This window comes from Oncorhynchus nerka, linkage group LG13 (assembly GCF_034236695.1).
Source record: "Oncorhynchus nerka isolate Pitt River linkage group LG13, Oner_Uvic_2.0, whole genome shotgun sequence".
NCBI classification, from domain to species: Eukaryota; Metazoa; Chordata; class Actinopteri; order Salmoniformes; family Salmonidae; genus Oncorhynchus; species Oncorhynchus nerka.
In genome coordinates, this window is record NC_088408.1 from 51745738 (window position 1) to 51771282 (window position 25545).

At 43.7% G+C, this 25545-nt stretch overlaps 1 protein-coding gene and 1 long non-coding RNA gene across 2 annotated transcripts in view; one reads left to right on the forward strand and one right to left on the reverse strand.

The window, feature by feature from the left end:
• LOC115139667 (serine/threonine-protein phosphatase 2A 56 kDa regulatory subunit alpha isoform-like) overlaps positions 1-25545 on the reverse strand; it is a 132960-nt gene that overhangs the window by 7441 nt on the left and 99974 nt on the right. Inside the window, exons 5-10 of the mRNA XM_029677295.2 lie at positions 13225-13355; positions 10829-10888; positions 10180-10288; positions 9251-9304; positions 889-939; positions 630-749 (exon numbers count right to left, since the gene is read on the reverse strand). Coding sequence (XP_029533155.1) covers positions 630-749; positions 889-939; positions 9251-9304; positions 10180-10288; positions 10829-10888; positions 13225-13355 — 525 coding nt within the window. The remainder of the gene's footprint in view (positions 1-629; positions 750-888; positions 940-9250; positions 9305-10179; positions 10289-10828; positions 10889-13224; positions 13356-25545) is intronic.
• Positions 16837-19245, forward strand: LOC115139668 (uncharacterized). Its single transcript, XR_003865138.2, has 4 exons — positions 16837-17037; positions 17725-17799; positions 18183-18245; positions 18352-19245. It is a non-coding gene; the product is annotated as an uncharacterized LOC115139668 (long non-coding RNA).

Here is a 25545-nt window from a genome sequence, read left to right on the forward strand (position 1 = left end):
GATGGGCAAAAGTACACAGACACTGGACAGAGGAACTCTGCCTAGAAGGCCAGCAAACCGAAGTCGCCTCTTCACTGTTGACGTTGAGACTGGTGTTTTGCAGGTACTATGTAATGAAGCTGCCAGTTGAGGACTTGTAAGGCATCTGTTTCTCAAACAAGACACTCTGATGTACTTGTCCTCTTGCTCAGTTGTGCTCCGGGGCCTCCCACTCCTCTTTCTATTCTGGTTAAAGCCAGTTTGCACTGTTCTGTGAAGGGACTTAGTACACAGCGCTGTTTGAGATCTTCAGTTTCTTGGCAATTTCTCGCATGGAATAGCATTAATTTCTCAGAACAATATACTGACGAGTTTCAGAAGAAAGTGCATTGTTTCTGGACATTTTGTGCCTGTAATCAAACCCACAAATGCTGATGCTCCAGATACTCAACTAGTCTAAAGGCCAGTTTTATTGCTTCTTTAATCAGCAAAACAGTTTTCAGCTGTGCTAACATACTTGCAAAAGGGTTTTCTAATGATCAAATAGCCTTTTAAAATGACAAGGGTTTGCTGGAGATACTTTTTTTTATTGAGGCCCTTTGCCAATTTCCTTTCCACTAGGAGCTAAAAGTTGGAAGTCAAGACTGTACCTGGAAGTGGGGGTTGGCCACACATCTGGAGATCTGCTTGAACAGGGGCTCTTGGATCTTCTTGAACTGGGTGGGCTCAATGACATCCAGGATCTCCTCGATTTCCCCTAGGTACATCACCTAGGGCAGGTGGGAAACAACAAGACACAGATGTTCAAGAGATGCCGGTACACTTTTTTTTACAAGTATCTACTCCAGTGTGCGGTGTAATCTGGCAGTCATAACAGAGAAACAGACCGAAACAGCCAGACAGACATACCTCCTTCTGGCTACAAGTTTTGGGCCAAAACTTCAACAGTCCCCGAATCACCTGAGGATTGAACAGATGACATTTAGTTCCAAGGAAGAGCCTTTCATTTTTTCTGTCTGTCTTTAGTCAAAAAACAACAACTGTAATGTGCATAGGACGATAGCGCTGCAGTATTTGACATGCTATTTACCTTAGTACAATATGAGTAATTCGTGATTTTGAAAAAAAAAAAAAACAGTTTGAGGAAGCTAGCACTGTTTGTTCCCTATAGGAAACAGACACATTCCTACAGCTTTACAGGAAAACTGACATCCACAACCCAATATGGAAAAGTAATATATGGCATTGACCATATATTTAAAACCCATATACACTCCAGTATGTGGACACCTGCACATCGAACATATAATTCCAAAATCATGGTCATTAATATAGAGTTGGTCCACCATTTGCTGCTATAACAGCCCCCAATTATTCTGGGAAGGCTTTCCACTAGATGTTGGAAATTTGCTGCGGGGACTTAAATCCATTCAGCCAAAATTGCATTGGTGAGGCCGGGTACTGATGTTGGGCGATTAGGCCTGGCTCGCAGTCGGTGTTGCAATTCATCTTAAAGGTGTTCGATGGGGTTGAGGTCAGAACTCTGTGCAGACCAGTCAAGTTCTTCCACACAGATCAAATCATTTCTGTATGCATCTTGCTTTGTGCACGGGGCATTGTCATGCTGAAACAGGAAAGGGCCTTCCCCAAACTGTTGCCACAAAGTTGGAAGCACAGAATCGTCTATTTTTTTTGTTTTTTGTATTGCTGTAGCGTTAATATTTCACTTCACTGGAACTAAGTGGCCTAGCCCAAACCATGAAAAACAGCCCCAGAGCATTATTCCTCTTCCACCAAACTTTACAGTTCGCACTATGCATTGGGGCAGGTAGCTATCTCCTTGCATCCACCAAACCCAGATTTGTTCTCAGACTGTCAGATGGTGAAGCATGATTCATCACTTCAGAGAACGTGTTTCCACTGCTCCAGAGTACAATGGATTCGAGATTTACACTATTCCAGCTGACGCTTGGCTAGCGCATGGTGATCTTAGGCTACTGTACGGCTGCTCAGCCATGGAAACTCACTCCATGACACTCTCGACGAACAGTTCTTGTGCAGACGTCGCTTCCAGAGGCAGTTTGGAACTCGGTAGTGAGTGTTGCAACCGAGGACAAAGGAGTTTTACTCGCTACATGCTTCAGCACTTGACGGTCCCGTTCTGTGAACTTGTGTCCCCTACCACTTCACGGCTGAGCCGTTGTTGCTCCTAGACGTTTCCACTCCACAATAACACTTACAGTTGACCGGGGCAGCTCTAGCAGGGCAGACATTTGACAAACTGACTTGTTGGAAAGGTGGCATCCTATGACGGTGCCAAGTTGAAAGTCCCTGAGTTTTTCAGTACGGGCCATTCTACTGCCACGTAGTTTATAAACGTGACATACATTTTAAAATATATGATGATATAGTCTAACATAAATCTCACACCCCCATAGAAAAAAAGAATAATATGGATATGCATTATCATCATGAAAAATTTACTCAGATTTATTTTTATTTTTTTCAATGCATTTATTGCTTTGACATGTATTCCAGAAAAGTTTTTTATTTATTTATTTTTTACATGGCATGTATTTAAAAACAATAGATTTAAAAGCAACACTCACAGGTAGGGATTCATTATTTTCTAATTGCATTCCGTGCAACCTTATGACTACTTTGTTTCTTGTATCTACTGTAGATGATACTTGCCATCTCATTTTGAGATTAGATCGAGATGGCGTAGACCAGTGGTTCCCAAACTTTTTATAGTCCCGTACCCCTTCAAACATTCAACCTCCAGCTGCGTACCGTAACCCCTCTAGCGCCAGGGTCAGCGCATTCTCAAATGTTGTTTTTTGCCATCATTGTAAGCCTGCCACACACACACTATAGGATAGATTTATTATCAATCATCAATCAATCAAATGTATTTATAAAGCCCATTTTACATCAGCCGATGTCACAAAGTGCTATACAGAAACCCAGCCTAAACCCCAAATAGCAAGTAATGCAGATGTAGAAGCACAGTGGCTAGGAAAAACTCCCTAAAAAGGCAGGAACCTAGGAAGAAACCTAGAGAGGAACCAGGCTCTGAGGGGTGGCCAGTCCTCTTCTGGCTGTGCCGGGTGGAGATTACAACAGTACATGGCCAAGATGTTCAAACATTCATTGATGACTAGCAGGGTCAAATATTAATAATCACAGTGGTTGTAGAGGATGAAACAGGCCAGCACCTCAGGAGTAAATGTCAGTTGGCTTTTCGTAGCCGATCATTCAGAGTTAGAGACAGCAGGTGCGGTAGAGAGTCGAAAACAGCAGGTCCGGGACAAGGTAGCACATCTAGTGAATAGGTCAGGGCTTCATAGCTGCAGGCAGAACAGTTGAAACTGGAGCAGCAGCACAACCAGGTGGACTGGGAACAGCAAGGAGTCACCAGCCCAGGTAGTCCTGAGGCATGGTCCTAGGGCTCAGGTCCTGGGGGGTTGGTTTGCCTGATGACACCCTGGGGCTCTGGTGGGGCGAAATGGTTGGAGGCCATCTTGTGGGGCTGTCTCGACACAGCTGCTTCTTCCTTGTAGCCACCGAACAGGTTGCTGGAGCCACCTCCGGAGTGTGAGTTTTTGTCACAACCCGGCTTGTGAGAAGTGACAAAGAGCTCTTATAGGACCAGGGCACAAATAATAATACAATAATAATCAATAATTTTGCTCTTTATTTAACCATCTTACATATAAAACATTATTTGTTAATAGAAAATTGTGAATAACTCACCACAGGTTAACAAGAAGGGTGTGCTTGAAAGGACGCACATAACTCTGAAATATTGGGTTGTATTGGAGAGAGAGTCGGTCTTAAATCATTTTCCACACACAGTCTGTGCCTGTATTTAGTTTTCATGTTCGTGAGGGCCAAGAATCCACTCATATAGGTAAGTGGTTGCAAAGGGCATCGGTGTCTTAACAGCGCTCTGAGCGCATCCCAATCCAGAAATCTGGCAGTGGCTTCTGATTAAATTACATTTTCACAGAACCGCTTGTTGCAATTTCGATGAGGCTCTCTTGTTCAGATATCGGTAAGTGTACTGGAGGCATAGTATGAATGGGATAACGTAACCGCACACCCAACTCACTCAGGTGCTTCGCTATATCACATTTCACATTGTCCGTAAACTTGAGTTCTTGCACAAAAAATAATCATACAATGATGGAAAGACCCGTGTGTTGTCCTTGTTATTGCAGACAGAGAAGAGCTCCAACTTCTTAATCATAGCCTCAATTTTGTCATGCACATTGAATATAAACTCGCAAAAAAAGAAACGTCCCTTTTTCAGGACCCTGTCTTTCAAAGATAATTCGCAATAATCAAAATAACTTCACAGATCTTCATTGTAAAGGGTTTAATTTCTTGATGCACCCATGCACCGGGATCATTTTCGTCAACATCCGCTGAATTGTAGAGCACCAAATTCAAATTATATTACAAAAAATATTTAATTTTCATGAAATCATTAGTGCAATATAGCAAAACACAGTTTAGCTTGTTGTTAATCACCTGGCGTGTCGGATTTCAAAAAAGCTTTTCGTCGAAAGCATACCAAGCGTTTATGTAAGGACATCTCTCTCAGTAGACAAAATATTACAAACAGCTAGCAGCCAAGTAGATTGGTCACGAAAGTCAGAAAAGCAATAAAATGAATCGCTTACCTTTGATGATTTGCACTCACGAGACTCCCAGTTACACAATAAATGTTCCTTTTGTTCCTCCATTTGTTTGGCGCGTTTTGTTCAGAAATCCACAGGCTCGAGCAGGCAAGACCGGGCAGACGAAAAGTCCAAATAGTATCCGTAAAGTTCGTAGAAACATGTCAAAAATATTTTATAATCAATCCTCAGGTTGTTTTTACAATTACATAATCGATAATATTTAAACCGGGACTGTAGCTTCTTCAATAGGAGAGAGAAAATGTCTGCTCCAAGCTGTTGCGCATGCAAAACGCTGCTGGCACCCAGCCATCCAATGACGCAATGTGATCTTTCTCGCTCATTTTTCTAAATATAAGCCTGAAACTATGTCTAAAGACTGTTCACACCATGGGGAAGCCATAGGAAAAGGAATCTGGTTGATATCCCTTTAAATGGAGCGAAGGCAGGCTATGAAACAGAGAGTATTTCAGGAAAAACAGCACGTCCGGGTTGGATTTTCCTCAGGTTTTCGCCTGTAATATCAGTTCTGTTATACTCACAGACAATATTTTGACAGTTTGGGAAACTTTAAACTTTTTCTATCCTAATCTGCCAATTATATGCATATTGTAGCCTCTGGGCCTGAGAAATAGGCAGTTTTATTTGGGTACGTTTTTCATCCAAACATCCAAATACTGCCCCCTTACACTCAACAGGTTAACCTCTAGCGTCGAGCAATCCCGTATCCGGGAGCGTAATTATAGCCTCAAGCTCATTACCATAACGCAACGTTAACTATTCATGAAAATCGCAAATGAAATGAAATAAATATATTCACTCACAAGCTTAGCCTTTTGTTAACAACACTGTCATCTCAGATTTTCAAAATATGCTTTTCAACCATAGCTAGAGTATTGATAGCTAGCATAGCATTAAGCCTAGCATTCAGCAGGCAACATTTTCACAAAAACAAGAAAAGCATTCAAATAAAATAATTTACCTTTGAAGAACTTCGGATGTTTTCAATGAGGAGACTCTCAGTTAGATAGCAAATGTTCATTTTTTCCAAAAATATTATTTGTGTAGGAGAAATCGCTCCGTTTTGTTCATCCACGTTTGGCTAAGAAAAAAATCCGAAAATGCAGTCTCTACAACGCCGAACTTTCTTCCAAATTAACTCCATAATATCGACACATGGCAAACGTTGTTTAGAATCAATCCTCAAGGTGTTTTTCACATATCTATTCGATGATAAATCATTCGTGGCAGCTGTGTTTCTCCTCGAAGCAAACGAAAAATACACGCAGCTGGAGATTACGCAATAATTGCAACGGAGGACACCAAGCGGCCACCTGGTAGATGTAGTCTCTTAAGGTCAATCTTCCAATGATTTGCCTACAAATACGTTACAATGCTGTCGACACCTTGGGGAAACGACAGAAAGTCTAAGCTCATTCGTGACCCATACACAGCCATATAAGGAGACATTGGAACACAGCGCATTCAAAATCTGGGGCACTTCCTGTATGAAATTTCATCTTGGTTTCGCCTGTAGCATTAGTTCTGTGGCACTCACAGACAATATCTTTGCAGTTTTGGAAACGTCAGAGTGTTTTCTTTCCAAAGCTGTCAATTATATGCATAGTCAAGCATCTTTTCGTGACAAAATATCTTGTTTAAAATGGGAACGTTTTTTTAAACCATAAATTAAAAGAGCACCCCCTATATCCAAGAAGTTAAACACTGCTTCCCATGCTTGTTCAATGAACCATAAAAACAGCTTACAGACGGTAGGCAATTAAGGTCACAGTTATGAAAACATAGGACACTAAAGAGGCCTGTCTAAAGAGGCCTGTCTACAGACACCAAAAGAAAGATGCCCAGGGTCCCTGCTCATCTGCGTGAACGTGTCTTAGGCATGCTGCAAGGAGGCATGAGGACTGCAGATGTGGCCAGGGCAATAAATTGCAATGTCCGTACTATGAGACGCCTAAGACATCGCTACAGGGAGACAGGATTGATCATCCTCGTAGTGGCAGACCACGTGTAACAACACCTGCACAGGATCGGTACATCCGAACATCACACCTGCGGGACAGGTACAGGATGGCAACAACTGCCCTAGTTACACCAGGAACGCACAATCCCTCCATCAGTGCTCAGACCGTCTGCAATATGCTGAGAGAGGCTGACTGAGGACTTGTAAGCCTGTTTTAAGACAGGTCCTGACCAGACATCACCGGCAACAACGTTGCCTATGGGCACAAACCCACCGCCGCAGGACCAGACAGGACTGGCAAAAAGGGCTCTTCACTGACGAGTCGCGGTTTTGTCTCACCAGGGGTCATGGTCGGATTCGCATTTATCGTCGAAGGAATGAGCGTTACACCGAGGCCTGTACTCTGGAGTGGGATCAATTTGGAGGTGGAGGGTCCGTCATGGTCTGGGGTGGTGTGTCACAGAATCATCGGACTGAGCTTGTTGTCATTACAGGCAATTTCAACGCTGTGCGTTACAGGGAAGACATCATCCTCTCTCATGTGGTACCCTTCGTCCAGGCTCATCCTGACATGACCCTCCAGCATGACAATGCCACCAGTAATACTGCTCATTCTGTCAGTGTTCTGCCATGGCCAGCGAAGAGCCCGGATCTCAATCCCATTGAGCACATCTGGGACCTGTTAGATTAGAGGGTGAGGGCTAGGGCCATTCCCCCCAGAAATGTCCGGGAACTTGCAGGTGCCTTGATGGAAGAGTGGGGTAACATCTCACAGCAAGAACGGGCAAATCTGGTGCAGTCCACGAGGAGGAGATGCACTGCAGTACTTAATGCAGCTGGTGGCTACACCAGATACTGACTGTTACTTTTGATTTTGACCCCCCTTTGTTCAGGGACACATTATTCAATTTCTGTTAGTCACATGTCTGTGGAACTTGTTCAGTTTATGTCTCAGTTGTTGAATCTTATGTTCATACAAATACTTACATGTTAAGTTTGCTGAAAATAAACACAGTTGACAGTGAGAGGACGTTTCTTTTTTTGCTGAGTTTAGTTGCGGAGAGTCCCTGTAATCCTAGATTCAATTCAATTCAGGCAAGAAAAAACATCACCCAGATAGACCAGTCATGTGAGAAACTCGTCATCATGCAAGCGGTCAGACAAGCGACAATTAGAGTCAGTAAATAGAACTTTAAGCTTATCTTTCAATTAAAAAAAACGTGTCAATACTTTGCCTCTTGATAACCAGCGCACTTCTGTATGTTGTAAAAGGATTACATGGTCACTGCACATATCATTGCACAGTGCAGAAAATACACGAGAGTTCAGTGGTCTTGTTTTAACAAAGTTAAGCATTTTCACTGTAGTGTCCAAAACATCTTTCAAGCTGTCAGGCATTCCCTTGGCAGCAAGAGCCTCTCGGTGGATGCTGCAGTGTACCCAAGTGGCGTCAGGAGCAACTGCTTGCATGCGCGTTACCACTCCACTATGTCTCGCTGTCATGGCTTTTGAGCCATCAGTACAGATACCAACATTAGCAGCAGCTCCGTTTGGCTACATATGGACAGTTAATGGAATTCCCACGAAAGAGTAACGGTTAACGTGATTGGATGCTAATTATTTTACTTGGCTACCTGCATTTGACATTGTGCTGTTATTTCGCTTAACACTAGATGGTTTAATTAGATTTTTGGCAGTGAAACGAGGCTACTCAGGTGAGAGAGAAAAACTCACCCAAATGTATAGCCCCATTGGAAAATATAAATGGACTGTTTGAAAGGCCAGCATCTTCACTGTTGGCGTTGAGACTGGTGTTCTGTGGGTACTATTTAATGAAGCTGCCAGTTGAGGACTTGTGAGGCGTCTGTTTCTCAAACTAGCCACTAATGTACTTGTCCTCTTGCTCAGTTGTGCACCGGGGCCTCCCACATGCGCTGTTCTGTGAAGGGAGTAGTACACAGCATTGTACGAGATCTTCAGTTTCTTGGCAATTTCTCGCATGGAATAGCCTTAATTTCTCAGAACAAGAATATACTGACGAGTTTCAGAAGAAAGAAAGGTATTTGTTTCTGGCCATTTTGAGCATGTAATCAAACCCACAATTGCTGATGCTCTAGATATTCAACAGTTTTATTGCTTCTTTAATCAAAACAACAGTTTCAGCTGTGTTAACATAAAGGGTTTTCTAACGATCAATTAGCCTTTTAAAATTATAAACTTGGATTAGCTAACACAACGTGTCATTGGAACACAGGGGTGATGGTTGCTAATAATGGGCCTCTGTACGCCTACGTAGATATTCCATTAAAAATCATCCGTTTCCAGCTAAAATAGTAATTTACAACATTAACAATGTCTGCACTGTATTTCTGATCAATTTCATGTTATTTTAATGGACAAAAAAAGTGTTATTTTCTTTCAAAAACAAGGACATTTCTAAGTGATCCCAAACTTTTGAACGATAGTGTACACACACACACACACACACACATACATACATACATACATACATACATACATACATATATAGCCATATATTACTTTTTCTTATGGGAACCTAGTGTCTCCATAGTAGATTGTAAGGAATGTTAGTTAGTTAGAGTACCGGCTCAGTGAGGGTGGGGTCCTTCTCCAGGAACTGGACAACACAGTAGGCCAGCTGAAAGGACAAAGAACAGGCAAGTGAGCTTACGTATTTAATGTTAACAGAAACATTCCAATGAGGTGTGTACTATACACCGAGTGTATAAAACATTAGGAACACCTTCCTAATATTGAGTTGCAACGCATTTCCCCCTCAGAACAGCCTCAATTCGTCAGGGTATGGACTCTACAAGGTGTCAAGCGGTCCACAGGGAACATGGATCCAATGTTTCCCACAGTTATGTTAAGTTTCCTGGATGTCCTTTGGGTGGTTGAACATTTTTGATACACGGGAAACTGTTGAGCGTATAAAATCCAGAAGCAATGCAGTTCTTGACACACTCAAACCGGTGATCCTGGTATCTTTTACCATACCCTGTTCAAAAGCCCATTCACCCTCTGAATAGCACACATACATGTCTCAAGGCTTCCTTCTTTAACCAGTCACCTCCCCTTATTCTACACTGATTGAAGTGGATTTAACAGTTGACATCAATAAGGGATCATAGCTTTCCCCTGGTCAGTCTATGTTATGGAATGTTTTGTACACTCAGTGCATACAACCCTATCAGAGCTTTCAAGTGTATAATACGGCCTCTAGAAGGCACTGTTATCCAAGGCTTTTTTCAGAGCACAGTTCATTTTAGCTCATGAGTTATGATTACACAGGCTTCTACATCATCTACTGTTCAAAAAGACTGACCTGACAGAACAAACGGCTAGCTAAGCTAATTACTATGTCATAATATTGTATAACATTTGACCTAGAATTCATTTTAAACCCACATAATGCCAGTTACATTTCTCAGATTTAGATAGGTGCTAAAAACAGAAGAGCGGTTGTCTACTGAGAGAGAGTAGTTATTGATCTTGTATAAGGTGTTTGGTTACCTGTGCGTGGAACAGGGCCAGTCCTTTGCCGGTGTGCATGGGGATGAGCACCTTCATCAGGAACTGCTTGTGTTCCGCCTTCAACGGCAGTGCAAAGCCATTGATGATGCTGCAGATATACAAACACAACACTCCAATCATCGCCTTGAGAAGCAAACACGCATGCATGAGAGACTGTACACACACACGGGTGGGTGGTCTGAGAGGCAGAGAAACATGAGTATTCATAGGTAGAACCAGGGAGACATTTCACTGTGGAAAAAAATAACAAAGCTTCATTTTTCTTTTAACAGGAAGCGCCCCCAGATGACCTTAACTCAAATAGTTGAAAAGGACAGAGGTCAGCAGTGCAACTGAGATTCACAGAATTCTGTGGTGTTAAGATGTTAACAGCAGAGCAGCCTGTAGAAGCACTCAAGGGAACCTCTAATGTAGCGATATGAGTAAATCAGGTAAAATGGAGATATGATGGCATATGAGTGTACAAGGTTTCATGTCCTAGTTCCACCTAATACAATGTCATGTGCTTGCTGTGCTACTGCAGTTTTGTGCAACATGCAGCTAGAGTCAAAGATGCTTGATAACATTGCTATATGTTGATTTTGTCGATGCATCCTTGAAATCACACCACAAAAACCTCTGGACTCACCTCCCCAGTATCTCCAGGAGCTCGGCCACTCCATTGAAGTGATCGGTCTCGTAGATGAACCTACCGGAATCAGACAACACAAATCACAATCAAACTTCAAATGACTACACAGAGACTACAGGAGCGTATGGTTCTAATTGGACACAATGGAGCAGAGAGAGAGAGACAGTGCATTAGGAAGGCTAAAATGGCTCCCTCTGCTGACTTTGATGCTCACTGAGTCGAATCACAACGTGTAAAAGCTGTGAAATATGCTCAGCCACTGTAGTGCTCCTAACCCAACTAACCCCCCCCCCCCTACCTCATTTGCAGAAAGCAGAGCAGTAGACCCAACAGCCCAAACAGAGCTCCCCCACCCCCAAACAATGATTTTTATTTTTGAGTGACCCATTTTGGGCTGTCTGGAAGCCGTTGGTACAGCCCTGCCAGTCAGACTGTGCAGTGGGCATGGAGGCTCTAATGGAGCACTTGAATGCCCTCCGATGGCATTTTTAATCCTGGCGGCAGATGGTCAACGTTGAGTGGGCTCCTCCCTCAATCAACAAGGAGTAAAGCGTTTCTATGTAACCACAGCAACAGGAATCTCTGCTGTGCTTCTGTGTCTCATGATTATTTAATTATTTTGCTATACTTGAATGGAGGTACAGTTTTGCTAGTGTTCGTGACTTGAGATGAGACATTATGTTTGGGGTTAGGAGTGGAGCCCGAAGGATTGAGAAAGGCTCAACATCATTGCTATGCAGACGACACACAATTCATCTTCTCCTTTCCCCCTTCTGATGACCAGGTGGCGAATCGCATCTCTGCATGTCTGGCAGACATATCAGTGTGGATGACGGATCACCACCTCAAGCTGAACCTCGGCAAGACGGAGCTGCTCTTCCTCCCGGGGAAGGACTGCCCGTTCCATGATCTCGCCATCACGGTTGACAACTCCATTGTGTCCTCCTCCCAGAGCGCTAAGAACCTTGGCGTGATCCTGGACAACACCCTGTCGTTCTCAACTAACATCAAGGCGGTGGCCCGTTCTTGTAGGTTCATGCTCTACAACATCCGCAGAGTACGACCCTGCCTCACACAGGAAGCGGCGCAGGTCCTAATCCAGGCACTTGTCATCTCCCGTCTGGATTACTGCAACTCGCTGTTGGCTGGGCTCCCTGCCTGTGCCATTAAACCCCTACAACTCATCCAGAACGCCGCAGCCCGTCTGGTGTTCAACCTTCCCAAGTTCTCTCACGTCACCCCGCTCCTCCGCTCTCTCCACTGGCTTCCAGTTGAAGCTCGCATCCGCTACAAGACCATGGTGCTTGCCTACGGAGCTGTGAGGGGAACGGCACCTCAGTACCTCCAGGCTCTGATCAGGCCCTACACCCAAACAAGGGCACTGCGTTCATCCACCTCTGGCCTGCTCGCCTCCCTACCACTGAGGAAGTACAGTTCCCGCGCAGCCCAGTCAAAACTGTTCGCTGCTCTGGCCCCCCAATGGTGGAACAAACTCCCTCACGACGCCAGGACAGCGGAGTCAATCACCACCTTCCGGAGACACCTGAAACCCCACCTCTTTCAGGAATACCTAGGATAGGATAAAGTAATCCTTCTCACCCCCCCTTAAAAGATTTAGATGCACTATTGTAAAGTGGCTGTTCCACTGGATGTCTTAAGGTGAACGCACCAATTTGTAAGTCGCTCTGGATAAGAGCGTCTGCTAAATGACTTAAATGTTAAATGTAAATTGCAATCCAAAATAATGACTCTACTGTCATCATAGCACTAGAAAGTCTGAAACTATCCATTATGAGAATCCCATTTGACTTTTGACCCTATGACCAAAGGACATTTCCTCTGCACTGACAACAGATGTGCTGTGGGGTCTGACAGAGATAGTCTTGATAATTTCCCATCTATCAGTTATCCGCAAGCCGCTGCTGCTGTTTCTGTCTGAAAGAGCATGGCTGGGAAAGCCTGCCAAGGAAACTCACAGCAGCACAGTTCCCCTTCTTAGCCAGGGCATTGACAGAAAGAAGAGGGGAAACTAACTGACAGGTGTGGGCTTTCAGAGACGTACGGGTGGTTGCAGTTTGAAAGGAGGCGGTGGTCAGTGGTGGCATTGTAAAAGGAGCCAACTGGAGAAAAACACAAGGGTCGTATTCATTAGGCAACAAGCGGAGGAAAATGGACTGAAACATGGCGGGACTACCTGAACTCTTCCAATGAGAAATGCTCATTTCTATTCCGTTGTGAAACGTTTTGCTACCGTAGGCCCTAATGAATACGGCCATGGACTTTTTATGGGCTGAGCTGCGGGGGGTTTGAACCCAGTTTTAAGGATCCCTGTGTGTGTCTTTGAAGGATGCCCTGCTGTTTGTTCCGGTGAACGAGGGGCACTATTCACTCACCGCAAGAAGATGTTGTTGATCTGCTTCCTGATGAAAGCCCGCAACCCCAGGAACTTCCCGTAGATCCGATGCAGGACAGTCTTCAGGAAGTCCCTCTCCCGGGGGTCCTCACTGTCAAACAGTTCCAGGAGCTGCCATGGACAAAGAGGAGACAGAGAGAGAGAGAGAGGGACAGAAAAAGAGGACATCAACTTATAGACTACCTTCCCAGTGTCATTCCCAAAGCTAGAATAGAAAGTTTTGTTTCTGACGGCTCTGTCTCTCTCCATGGTGACAGTGGTGTTTAGCTTAGATTTTATTTTCTAGATGCTGTGCAAAGGTCCTCTGTTACCAAAATTGTCAACAGAAACAAATAGAAGCCTAAACATACAAAGGTCCAAGTCGTGGTATAAAAAGAAAATAAACATAATTTAAAGACAGTTTCAACTAAAGCTTACAACCTCTATCATAAAATGCAACACATATAATCCACTATATGCCTGCTAGTAGTCATTTAAGCAAAGAGTGGACATAATCAAATCATATCTTATTGCAGCCATCAACCACTTTTATAACATGCACATGTAGACACCATATTGTATATAGATACAAACCCTTGGCATAGAAAAAGGCTATTTCCATCCTTCAGTATGATGAGTCATTAGTACTATAACGTTACTCTTTAAAGGAGCGGAGCCGTTTAGAAATATGCCACTGAGCTCAGAGGAATAGACTAGCTAGCTCTGATCTCGGAAGGGTCCTAAAATGTGGGCTTCGTCTTTCTATTGGGTTGCCAGCACCACAATGACAGGGTCGCCATTCCAGCAGAGAAGTGCCACAATTACAGTCCTGCCTTCCTCCCCCAGCCTGACACCAAACGCAGCACACTCCCCTGTTGCAGACAAAGATACTACGAGGCTTCATCCCAATACTATTCATGGTTTCCTTTGCAATGTACTTACTGTAACCCTGCACTGATTCGACAGGACTCCATCAAGTCTGTTTAAATCAGCGAGCACAAGGAAATAGGCCATATGAAAGGATGCTGCTGCTTAGTATTATTGGGAGGCTATGATTAAGCTATGCAGGAGGCCAGGGTCAATATTCAATCACCATCAATGATAATCAAGACCCGACCAGTGGGATTTCACCCAGCGGCTAATGCAGTTTGTCCTGAACTTGACCTTTGCTATGTCTGTTATGTTACAGAAGCATTAGGAGCTGAGCGGATGGTGTTCATCCGAACATATGTTCTGTCCTACAAGGTCACCCAAGAAGAGCTCCATGTCTCTTACACAAAGCGCCCAGAGGGACACTTTACTGTGAGTTAGTCATTGTCAATCTACACGTTTCACAGTATGAAGTTGAACTATAAAACATTCTGAGAGTAGAGTGGAATAGAGACTACTGTATTACAAGATTGGTGCTAATGTGCCAAGTCAACACGTCTTAGCACCAAAGAAAACAAGACAGTACAGAACGATCGTATCCAATGTTGTGTTCAGTAGTGCACACCGTAGCAAAAAGTTTTGTAACAAAAATTATATGTTCTCACTAGACAGGTACTTAAGTAGCTCCCTGTTTCAATACATTTTCTCCATTACAGAACACGACCCAGTTGTCTTAAATGCCGCCTCCCATGTCCTCTGCCTCTGACAATGTCAAGGCACCAGCTAGCACAGCGGTTTCTCTTAATTGCCTTTGGCACCGTGTTCAAACACAGTACGGCTGCTTTGAAATGAGTCAATCAGTGCACAAAGTCACTCTGACATTACGGCCTGTGTTCCAACCAACCTCCAGCAAGGTCAATTCTCTCTGCAAAAGTGTAGTTACTGATGGTTCAACTGAAATGACGAGGTTTTTCCCCCCCTGAACAAGCCATTAGGTTTCTAAAACCTACACTCAAAGTATAGTTATTTTCTCTGCAGATCTAAGACTACCTGCAACTGCAGATAAAAGAGGCAAAGCAAAGAGCTACGTTCTGCTAAAATTCATAGAAAGCAGTGTTGAGCTCAATTTAACATCTCATGATATCGATCGGGAAGCAGAACAGATTTATGTTTTTGTGTCAAGCCCCGACACCCACCGAGACCGGGTTTGAAGGAGAATGCTGCATAAACAAAATGACTGGTCCTCATCAGGTCTGTTTATGTGCAGCAGCACTCTCTGAGAGAAGCTTACAGAAAGGTGTCGAAAAGTTATCGCACCCCCGGCTGTGTGTGTGTGTGTGCTGTGCGTACACTATGCACATGCATGCATTTGAGAGAGGTGTAGAAATACTTATTATGGGTGTGCTATAATGCATGTACAGTCTACACTGTAGCTGTGTGCAGTACATTTATTGAAAAGGCCGAGAGAGGGAGGGAAGGAGGGAGGAAGTGGGTCTGGAGCGGCGACATAAACAAGCGGGGTGTATCCACGGGGAGGTCGTGGCCTCTAGTGCATCCTTCCTCTCTGCCCCGGCTGAGCCTCAGTCTGTGCTCCAAGGTGAAAACTGCCCGCCTTGCCTGCCTGCAGCTCTCTATCCTTTCGCTGCCTGCACTTGATGTGACGGTACAGTTAAATAATAACCTCCCTGCATGGGAACGGCTCAATCAGATGCACCACCGGTGTCCCAAATGGCACCCTATACCCTATTTAGTGCACTACTTTTGACCAGAACTTTATGGGCCGAGGTCAAAAGTAGTAGGGAATAGGGTGCCATTTGGGACACACTAAAGAAGACCACTCAGTGGGCTCTCACAGAGAAATATCTGCCTGGACAGGCTAACCGTGCATTAGGAGGGGGAGAACAGAGGAAACGTATGGAGGCCGTAAGTGTTTTATCTGACCTGTTACACTGTAAGTGTTTTATGTTTTGCCAACACATAGGGCCACCTAAGAGGTTCACAGCATACATCTAATGATAGGGATTAGACTCACACAAACAGCCTCTTTCTACAGTCCGTATCCTAACCTATGTTATATACAGGGAGCAAATGCAATACTGGTTAACAATACCTAAAGGTACAAAATTGCATGTGTGCGCACACACCCAAACCCGAAACAGTGTAAAAATAGAAAATGTAAAGGGAACAGAGAAAGAAAATGCTAATGTAGGCCTACTTTGAATGCATGACTCATAATAGATTTCAGTTCAGTTCTAGCACAGCGATGCATCTTTTGAAGTGACTAAATGACTTGTTCAACAGCAAAGGGCCTGTTCAGGTTCAGGATACGGCCGGGGCAGCTGAGAATAACTCCTCACTAACACCAGTCAGTCAGCAAATCAGCCAGCAAGTCGGTAAGAACAGAATGTCCCGAGTGATTCCCCTGCCATGTTGTTTGTCCCATCAGGCTCGCTCTCCCAGTCCCCTTGCCCTGACAAGCAGAGCTGAGAGTGAAGACATGGGCATTCTGATCCTACCACAGCAGAAGCCTTTAAAGAGCGACTGCCTCTAAAAAACAACTAATCCCTTTGAAAACGGCCTATGTGGCATCTAGTCAAACATGTATTCTAGTGTCAAAATGAACTTCAAAGTGTAAGTAGGATCATTTAAGTCATACAATCGGTCTCATCTAAAAAACAGTTTAGAACCTCTGTGCATCACGAGTAAAATGAAGGTTGGGTTTGGATTACCATTTTGTCAACAAATCATGCTCCCTTTTGTCAAGCTCCAAGTGCATATCACCCGTCCACCCACTTCGCGTCCCTTCATTGAATGGGGCTCCCTTGTTTCTGTTACATTATGTTACGTCGCCTCCAACACCTTCAAAGGATCGGCGTCGACATGCCCTGCCAAAGGATCCTGTCCTGCGGAATAGGTGGTTGGAGTTCGTTGGTCCCCAGTGGTGGTGAGTGTACCAGTAGGTAAATCATACTGCTGGTTATGTACTTGTTGATAATCAATATCGCTAGCATAGCTGACGTTAGCTAGCTACCTAACCTTAGCCTACCTCAATACAACTCAGATGGCTTGGAAACACCATAACTTCAATCTTTCGTCATGATAGTGATGTTGCCAGATTGACTTTAAGTGCAGTATAACTTTAGCCAGTTAACATGAGCATTGCTAGGTATTTTTGACGAACTTTGCTAGTAACAGTAATGACAACATTGCCATCTCTCTAAAGTAAATTTGACTACATAATACGGCAAAGTTGTTTCCGACTAATTATTTGCCTACTTTAGCAATGTAATCGTATTTCCATGCCACTAAGTTAGTGCAATTTAGACGAAACCTCCACAGCCTCTGAGACACAACTAAATATGGGATGCATCTATGGTGGTACTAGCTAACTAATGTCTGACTACAACAGCAACCAACATGCAGCAACAGACTCAAACCGACCCAGGGACATAACAAAACATGTCACAGTAGGTTGCATAATGTAACAGCGTCACCAGCCTGAATCTAATCCAATCTGAAGCCAGTCAGTCTACATCCGTAAAGCATAGAATTAGCTTCCAAATGAGATTGTTATTTCTCGAGCTATGTTGATAATTGAGGGATGATGACAATTGTTGACTTTTTCTGTTAGACAACGTGCACATTTGTGTGCCCGACTGATCCCCTGGTCATGAATGGATGCAGAGACCTACCAGAAAGAGCAAAGGTGGGTATCATAGCATGTCCAGCAATGTGATTGAAATGGTTTAGCGACCTCCAAAGATAATTCCCATCAATGGGGCTCTGGTAAAGACCTCACCTCTTGCCTGCTAACCAACAATTATTGCTGGGGAGAACAGAATTAGGTAGGTTTAGTCTGACCTGTTCAAAATTAAACATAGTATATGTTTGTGTGTCAGATATCACCTATCCCTAACATAGAACAGTGACTGTGTGTATGCGTTTACACATGCATGAGATGCAGAGAGACGTGTCACTCAACACATCCCACTATGAGGTGATTACTAATACAGTACAGCACAAATGTTCACTAATAGCAACACCCGTTTCATTCCATGTGCCACTGATGACCTCTGCTTATTTCTACAGATGGACTGGAGATGCTTTTGCCAGACGGCAGCCTCAGTCGTTTGATGGGGAGACCATCAATGGGTAGGTTTTATCTGACCTGTTCAAACTTCAACATAGTACCTGTTTGTGGGTCACTGCCATTGGTAAAAAAAAAAAAAACAGTGACTATGTGTTTATGTGTTCCCAGCAACATGTATGGAGCCAGCACGTGGAGGTTTGCAAGATGATCTGATTAAATTCAGACTGACAGATGGGCTTGATACTGATGTCTGTGAATGGAGAGAGACTTAGCACTCGGTATTAACATTTTACTAGACAACTTTTACTTGTAATTGCCTTGCATTATTGAATTGAATGGTATCAGTCAATATGGGGAGGGACAAACGCTGTGTATTCTGCACCAGGATCAGGGAACTCTTGTTGTATATGGGACACTACACAGGAAGGTATGACCACTGACATGTTTGCCAAGGCAGCCCCATTACCACCAGACAAAAATGCTGATAGGCACAGTATCTGTATTACAATGACAAAGAAACATGAAAGGTGCATGTTGTTATATCAACAGAACACTGCTTCTATGGTATTATGTAAAGGGTTGTTTGTTCTACATGGACTTTCTACTACATTTGAAAGTGATCAAAACACTTATTTACGTAGAATATCTACATAAATTCAGCAATTGCATTCTTCTCATACTACGCTGTAGGCTACTGACCTATTCAAAGCATCTCACCATACATGGGCCTGTTGTTATTGAACTCAACCCGCAGGAGGTTTGTTTGTTGTGATTGAGTGGGGGGAAACAGCCCGCGGGCAAGGTTCTGACAGATGGGTGTCTTGGAGGTGTTAAGGACACACCCAAGAAACACCCACATTATACCACACCACTAAGCCAACTCACGTTTGGCTTATGTCATGGCCACCAACATTTCTTCAGGAGCAAGCCAAGAAACAAAGCCAAATCAGCGGGTGCAGTTCCCCTTTATGTGTATTCGGAAAGTATTCAGACCCCTTGGCTTTTTCCACATTTTGTTGTTACAGCCTTATTCTAAAATATATTAAATATTTTTTCCTCCCTCATCAATCTACACACAAAACCCTGTAATTACAAAGCGAAAACTGATTTGTAGAAGTTTGCAAATTTATATATATATAAAAAAAAAAGAAAGACCTTATTTAAATAAGCATTCAGGCGCTTTGCTATGAGACTTGAAATTGAGCTCAGGTGCATCCTGTTTCCATTGATCATCCTTGAGATGTTTCTACAACTTGATTAGAGTCCACCTGTGGTAAATTCAATTGATTGGACATGATTTGGAAAGGCATACACCTGTTTATAGAAGGTCCCCGAGTTGATAGCATATGTCAGAGCAAAAACCAAGACATGGGGTCAAAGGAATTGTCAGTAGTGCTCAGAGATAGAGAGTTCCTCTGTGGAGACAGGAGAACCTTCCAGAAGGACAACCTTCTCTGCAGCACTCCACCAATCAGGCCTTTATGGTAGAGTGGCCAGACGGAAGACACTCCTCAGTAAAAGGCACATGACAGTCCGCTTGGAGTTTGCCAAAAGGGACTTAAAGGACTCTGACCATGAGAAACAAGATTCTCTGGTCTGATGAAACCAAGATTGAACTCTTTGGCTTGGATGCCAAGCATCACGTCTGGAGGAAGCGGGTCCCATCCCTAAGGTGAAGCATGATGGCAGCATCATGCTATGGGGATGTTTTTCAGCGGCAGGGACTGGGATACCAGTCAGGATCGAGGGAAAGATGAACAGAGCAAAGAACAGAGAGATCCTTGATGAAAACCTGCTCCAGAGCACTCAGGATCTCAGACTGGGGCAAATGTTCACCTTCCTATAGGACAATGACCCTAAGCAGACAGCAAAGACAACGCAGGAGTGGCTTCGGGACGAGTCTCTGAATGTCCTTGAGTGGTCCGGACTTTAACCCGATTGAACATCTCTGCAGAGACCTGAAAATAGCTCTACAGCGACGTTCCCGATCCAACCTGACAAAGCTTGAGAGGATCTGCAAAGGAGAATGGGAGAAACTCCCCAAATACAGGTGTGCCAAACTTGTAGCGTCATTCCCAAGAATACTCTAGGCTGTAATCTCTGCCAAAGGTGCTTCAACAAAGTACTGAGTAAAAGGTCTGAATACTTATGGAAATGTGATCAGTTTTGATTTTTTAATACATTTGCAAAACTGTTTTTCCTTTTCATTGTGTGTAGATTGATGGGGGGGGGACAATTGAACCCATTTTAGAATAAGGCTATAAATCAAATCAAATTTTATTTGTCACATACACATGGTTAGCAGATGTTAATGCGAGTGTAGCGAAATGCTTGTGCTTCTAGTTCCGACAATGCAGTAATAACCAACAAGTAATCTAACTAACAATTCCAAAACTACTGTCTTATACACAGTGTAAGGGGATAAAGAATATGTACATAAGGATATATGAATGAGTGATGGTACAGAGCAGCATAGGCAAGATACAGTAGATGGTATCGAGTACAGTATATACATATGAGATGAGTATGTAAACAAAGTGGCATAGTTAAAGTGGCTAGTGATACATGTTTTTCATAAGGATGCAGTCGATGATATAGAGTACAGTATATACGTATGCATATGAGATGAATAATGTAGGGTAAGTAACATTATATAAGGTAGCATTGTTTAAAGTGGCTAGTGATATATTTACATCATTTCCCATCAATTCCCATTATTAAAGTGGCTGGAGTTGAGTCAGTGTCAGTGTGTTGGCAGCAGCCACTCAATGTTAGTGGTGGCTGTTTAACAGTCTGATGGCCTTGAGATAGAAACTGTTTTTCAGTCTCTCGGTCCCAGCTTTGATGCACCTGTACTGACCTCGCCTTCTGGATGATAGCGGGGTGAACAGGCAGTGGCTCGGGTGGTTGATGTCCTTGATGATCTTTATGGCCTTCCTGTAACATCGGGTGGTGTAGGTGTCCTGGAGGGCAGGTAGTTTGCCCCCGGTGATGCGTTGTGCAGACCTCACTATCCTCTGGAGAGCCTTACGGTTGAGGGCGGAACAGTTGCCGTACCAGGCGGTGATACAGCCCGCCAGGATGCTCTCGATTGTGCATCTGTAGAAGTTTGTGAGTGCTTTTGGTGACAAGCCAAATTTCTTCAGCCTCCTGCGGTTGAAGAGGCGCTGCTGCGCCTTCTTCACGATGCTGTCTGTGTGAGTGGACCAATTCAGTTTGTCTGTGATGTGTACGCCGAGGAACTTAAAACTTGCTACCCTCTCCACTACTGTTCCATGGATGTGGATAGGGGGGTGTTCCCTCTGCTGTTTCCTGAAGTCCACAATCATCTCCTTAGTTTTGTTGACGTTGAGTGTGAGGTTATTTTCCTGACACCACACTCCGAGGGCCCTCACCTCCTCCCTGTAGGCCGTCTCGTCGTTGTTGGCAATCAAGCCTACCACTGTTGTGTCGTCCGCAAACTTGATGATTGAGTTGGAGGCGTGCGTGGCCACGCAGTCGTGGGTGAACAGGGAGTACAGGAGAGGGCTCAGAACGCACCCTTGTGGGGCCCCAGTGTTGAGGATCAGCGGGGAGGAGATGTTGTTGCCTACCCTCACCACCTGGGGGCGGCCCGTCAGGAAGTCCAGTACCCAGTTGCACAGGGCGGGGTCGAGACCCAGGGTCTCGAGCTTGATGACGAACTTGGAGGGTACTATGGTGTTGAATGCCGAGCTGTAGTCGATGAACAGCATTCTCACATAGGTATTCCTCTTGTCCAGATGGGTTAGGGCAGTGTGGTTGAGATTGCATCGTCTGTGGACCTATTTGGGCGGTAAGCAAATTGGAGTGGGTCTAGGGTGTCAGGTAGGGTGGAGGTGATATGGTCCTTGACTAGTCTCTCAAAGCACTTCATGATGACGGAAGTGAGTGCTACGGGGCGGTAGTCGTTTAGCTCAGTTACCTTAGCTTTCTTGGGAACAGGAACAATGGTGGCCCTCTTGAAGCATGTGGGAACAGCAGACTGGTATAGGGATTGATTGAATATGTCCGTAAACACACCGGCCAGCTGGTCTGCGCATGCTCTGAGGGCGCGGCTGGGGATGCCGTCTGGAGATGCCCATAACGTAATAATAATAAGTCAAGAGGTCTGAATACTTTCCGAATGCACCGTCTATGGATGATTTATAAAGCTAGACACATTTAACAGTTAGGCTGTTGATTATAGACCAAATTAAGTTGTCGTTTCCTCTCCTCAATTTTCTTAGACAATTAAGGTAAGGGCTGTTTTCTCGTCTCTTAACTCGTCTCCACATTGTTCTATGTTAAGCACATAGCAACTAGGAAAAGGTGCCAACAGCGCACTGATGTTTAAGAACAGCAAACGTGAGAAACCACATTTGTTATAAAATAATATATATTTTTTTTAGTTTTGCACCATTGTTCTTATGTAAATAACCATATACAATTTCAGTAGCACATGTCTTAGAGTGATGCACTGTGCCATCCCCACGGTCTCCACAATGGATTAGTCCACTAAGACACGAGCAAATCAGACAGGTGTCTTGTACACAATGATAGTGTTTTTTCTTTGGCTACTGCTCGACTAAAGAAATCTCAGTCGAGCAACAGCCTATTGACCAAACAATCGACCAGTCGACTAAATGGGGTCAGGCCTAGATTAAATATATAAATTCTGGCTTTTTGTCCCATAATGAGGCCAGTGTCTGAATTAATTTGTTGTGGCAGAGAGGAGGAAGTAGAACCATACAGGGACTTGAAAGTTTCTCAGAATTTAGCCACGATCCCAATCCGAATGAGCGGTTAAATAATATTAGATTTAGCCTTTCTGATTCGTCTTACACAATGATTCCTCAGTTGCTTAAAAGCTTGCCAGTCTGGGCCAAAGCCTGTGTTCCTGGTCTTGTTCCAAGCATCATCTCTTTTATGAATGACTGAAAATTCCAGAGTAAAACCAGGCATTCAATCTACCTTCAACCTTAAATTTTTTTAAGGGAGCATGAATAACTACAATAGTATTGAAGTTCATCTGCAAAAAGGCTCAAAGCTAAATCAGGTTCAGGGATAGCTGAAATACAATCAAAGGTCACTAAAATAAAAAAGCTTGTTCACTGAAGGTTTTAAAGTTCCTCTTAGATTTTTGTATTCTCACATTTGTAACACAAACAACTGGGCAATGGTCACTAATGTCTTGGGCGAAGACACCAGTCGAAACATATTTCTCTGGTGTATTCGTTGAAATAAGACCAAATCAGAGTGGACTTTGAAGGATCTTTAGGGTTGGGCCGTGTAGGCTTAGTCTCTAGCTGGATTAGGTTTAGATCATTACATGCCTTTTACACTGAACAAAATATAAAAGCAACGTGTAAAGTGTTGGTCCCATGTTTCATGAGCTGAAATAAAAGATTCCAGAAATTGTCCATTTGCACAAAAAGCTTATTTCTTTCAAATTTTGCTTTACATTTTTGTTTTACGTTTAAAAAGCATTTACATTTAAAAAGCATCTTTGCCACGATAATCTATCCACCTGACAGGTGTGGCATATCAAGAAAATTATTAAACAGCATGATCATCTTGTACTGGGGACAATAAAAGGCCACTAAAATGTGTAGTTTTGTCACACAACACAATGCCACAGATGTCTCAAGTTTTGAGGGAGCGTGTAATTGGCATGCTGACTGCAGGAATGTCCACCAGAGCTGTTGCCAGAGAATTGAATGTTCATTTCTCTACCATAAGCTGCCTCCAACGTTTTAGAGGATTTGGCAGTACGTCCAACGGGCCTCACAACTGCAGACCACATGTATGGTGTCGTGTGAGTGAGCAGTTTGCTGATGTCAACGTTGTGAACAGTCTCCCATGGTGGTGATGGGGTTATGGTATGGTCAGGCATAAGCTACGGACAATGAACACAATTGCATTTTATTGATGGCATTTGAATGCACAGAGATACCGTGACGAGATCTGGGAGGCCCATTGTCCTGCCATTCATCTGCCGCCATCACCTTATGTTTCAGCATGATAATACACAGCCCCATGTCGCAAGGATCTGTAGTCCATGCAACCTATTATGTGACTTGTTAAGCACATTATTATTCCTGAACTAATTTACTTGCCATAAGGGATTGAATACTTATTGGCAGAAGACATTTCAGATTTTCCTTTTAAATTAATTTGTACAAATTTCAAAAAACATCATTCCACTTTGACATTATAGGGCCTTGTGTGTAGGCCAGTGACCAACATATCAATTTAATACATTTTTAATGTAAAGGGGTGTGAATTCTTTTTGAAAGCATTGTACAACGCCTGGAAATATTTCAAGCCAATTGATGCTTTAATTTAATCAAAATGAATATTTGGGAAAATATGACACATTCAAGGCTTTCATGTTGATGTTTTGGTAGAGGTTTTGTCCAGCATCAGCAGACACACAGGAAGCCGTACTGTGGTGACAACACCTCCGTAACTACGGTAATGACAGGGCTGTACTTTCTTCCCCTCTGCATGCACTCACATACTGTAGTACACACGTGCGCGCACACTCTCTTTTGAAGACTATCAATGAGCTAAACATTCGCAGAGGGATGCATTTTCCCCAGACAAACATTTCTAAAATAAATACTTACTGCTCACCAAGATGAAATTAAACACATTCTAACCATCAGTTCCACTGTAAGCATATCGATATCATACAGTCCCTCTCCCATGTCAAGATCTGTCTCTAACAAGCTTACAGAGACACAGGGGAAAGCACTGACACTACAAAAAAAACTGGGCTTGTTCTGCCCTCCCTCTGCGCCTCTTCCAGAGCCTCTCTCTGACCACAGTCCCCTTTTCTCTTCCTGCAATATAAACAGGGAGCTATTCAAAGCTCCCCACGACACCACTCGCATCATGGAAATTTAGCCTGAGCACCTCGGATGTTGCAGCTCAGCCAACATTCCAGGCCGTAGTATTAGTCCCTGTTCGCTCCCTTGCCCTGGGGAAAGCAGGATGGCTCGATAAATACGCACGGCACAGCCCCGGTAGGTTGCTCCTGCAAGGGTGAGACTGGGTTGTATTCACTAGGGCACATTGTAGCAAAACGTTTAATTACAAAATGTGAACACCTGCGTTTCTTATTGACAGATCAGGTCGTATCTCCCAGTGTGTCTGTTTTCTACCATTTGGTGCCAAATTAATATGACGGTATAGATCCTGGAATATCAAGCCGAAGCATACGAGGACTATCTGTCATCATGGCAGACATAACCATGACAAACTAGGCTAAATGCTGAGACTGACACTGAAGAAATGTAGAAGTTGTTGTAAGATGACATCCTCCAAAGGGACACCACATGCCTCCAACTGACGTTCAGA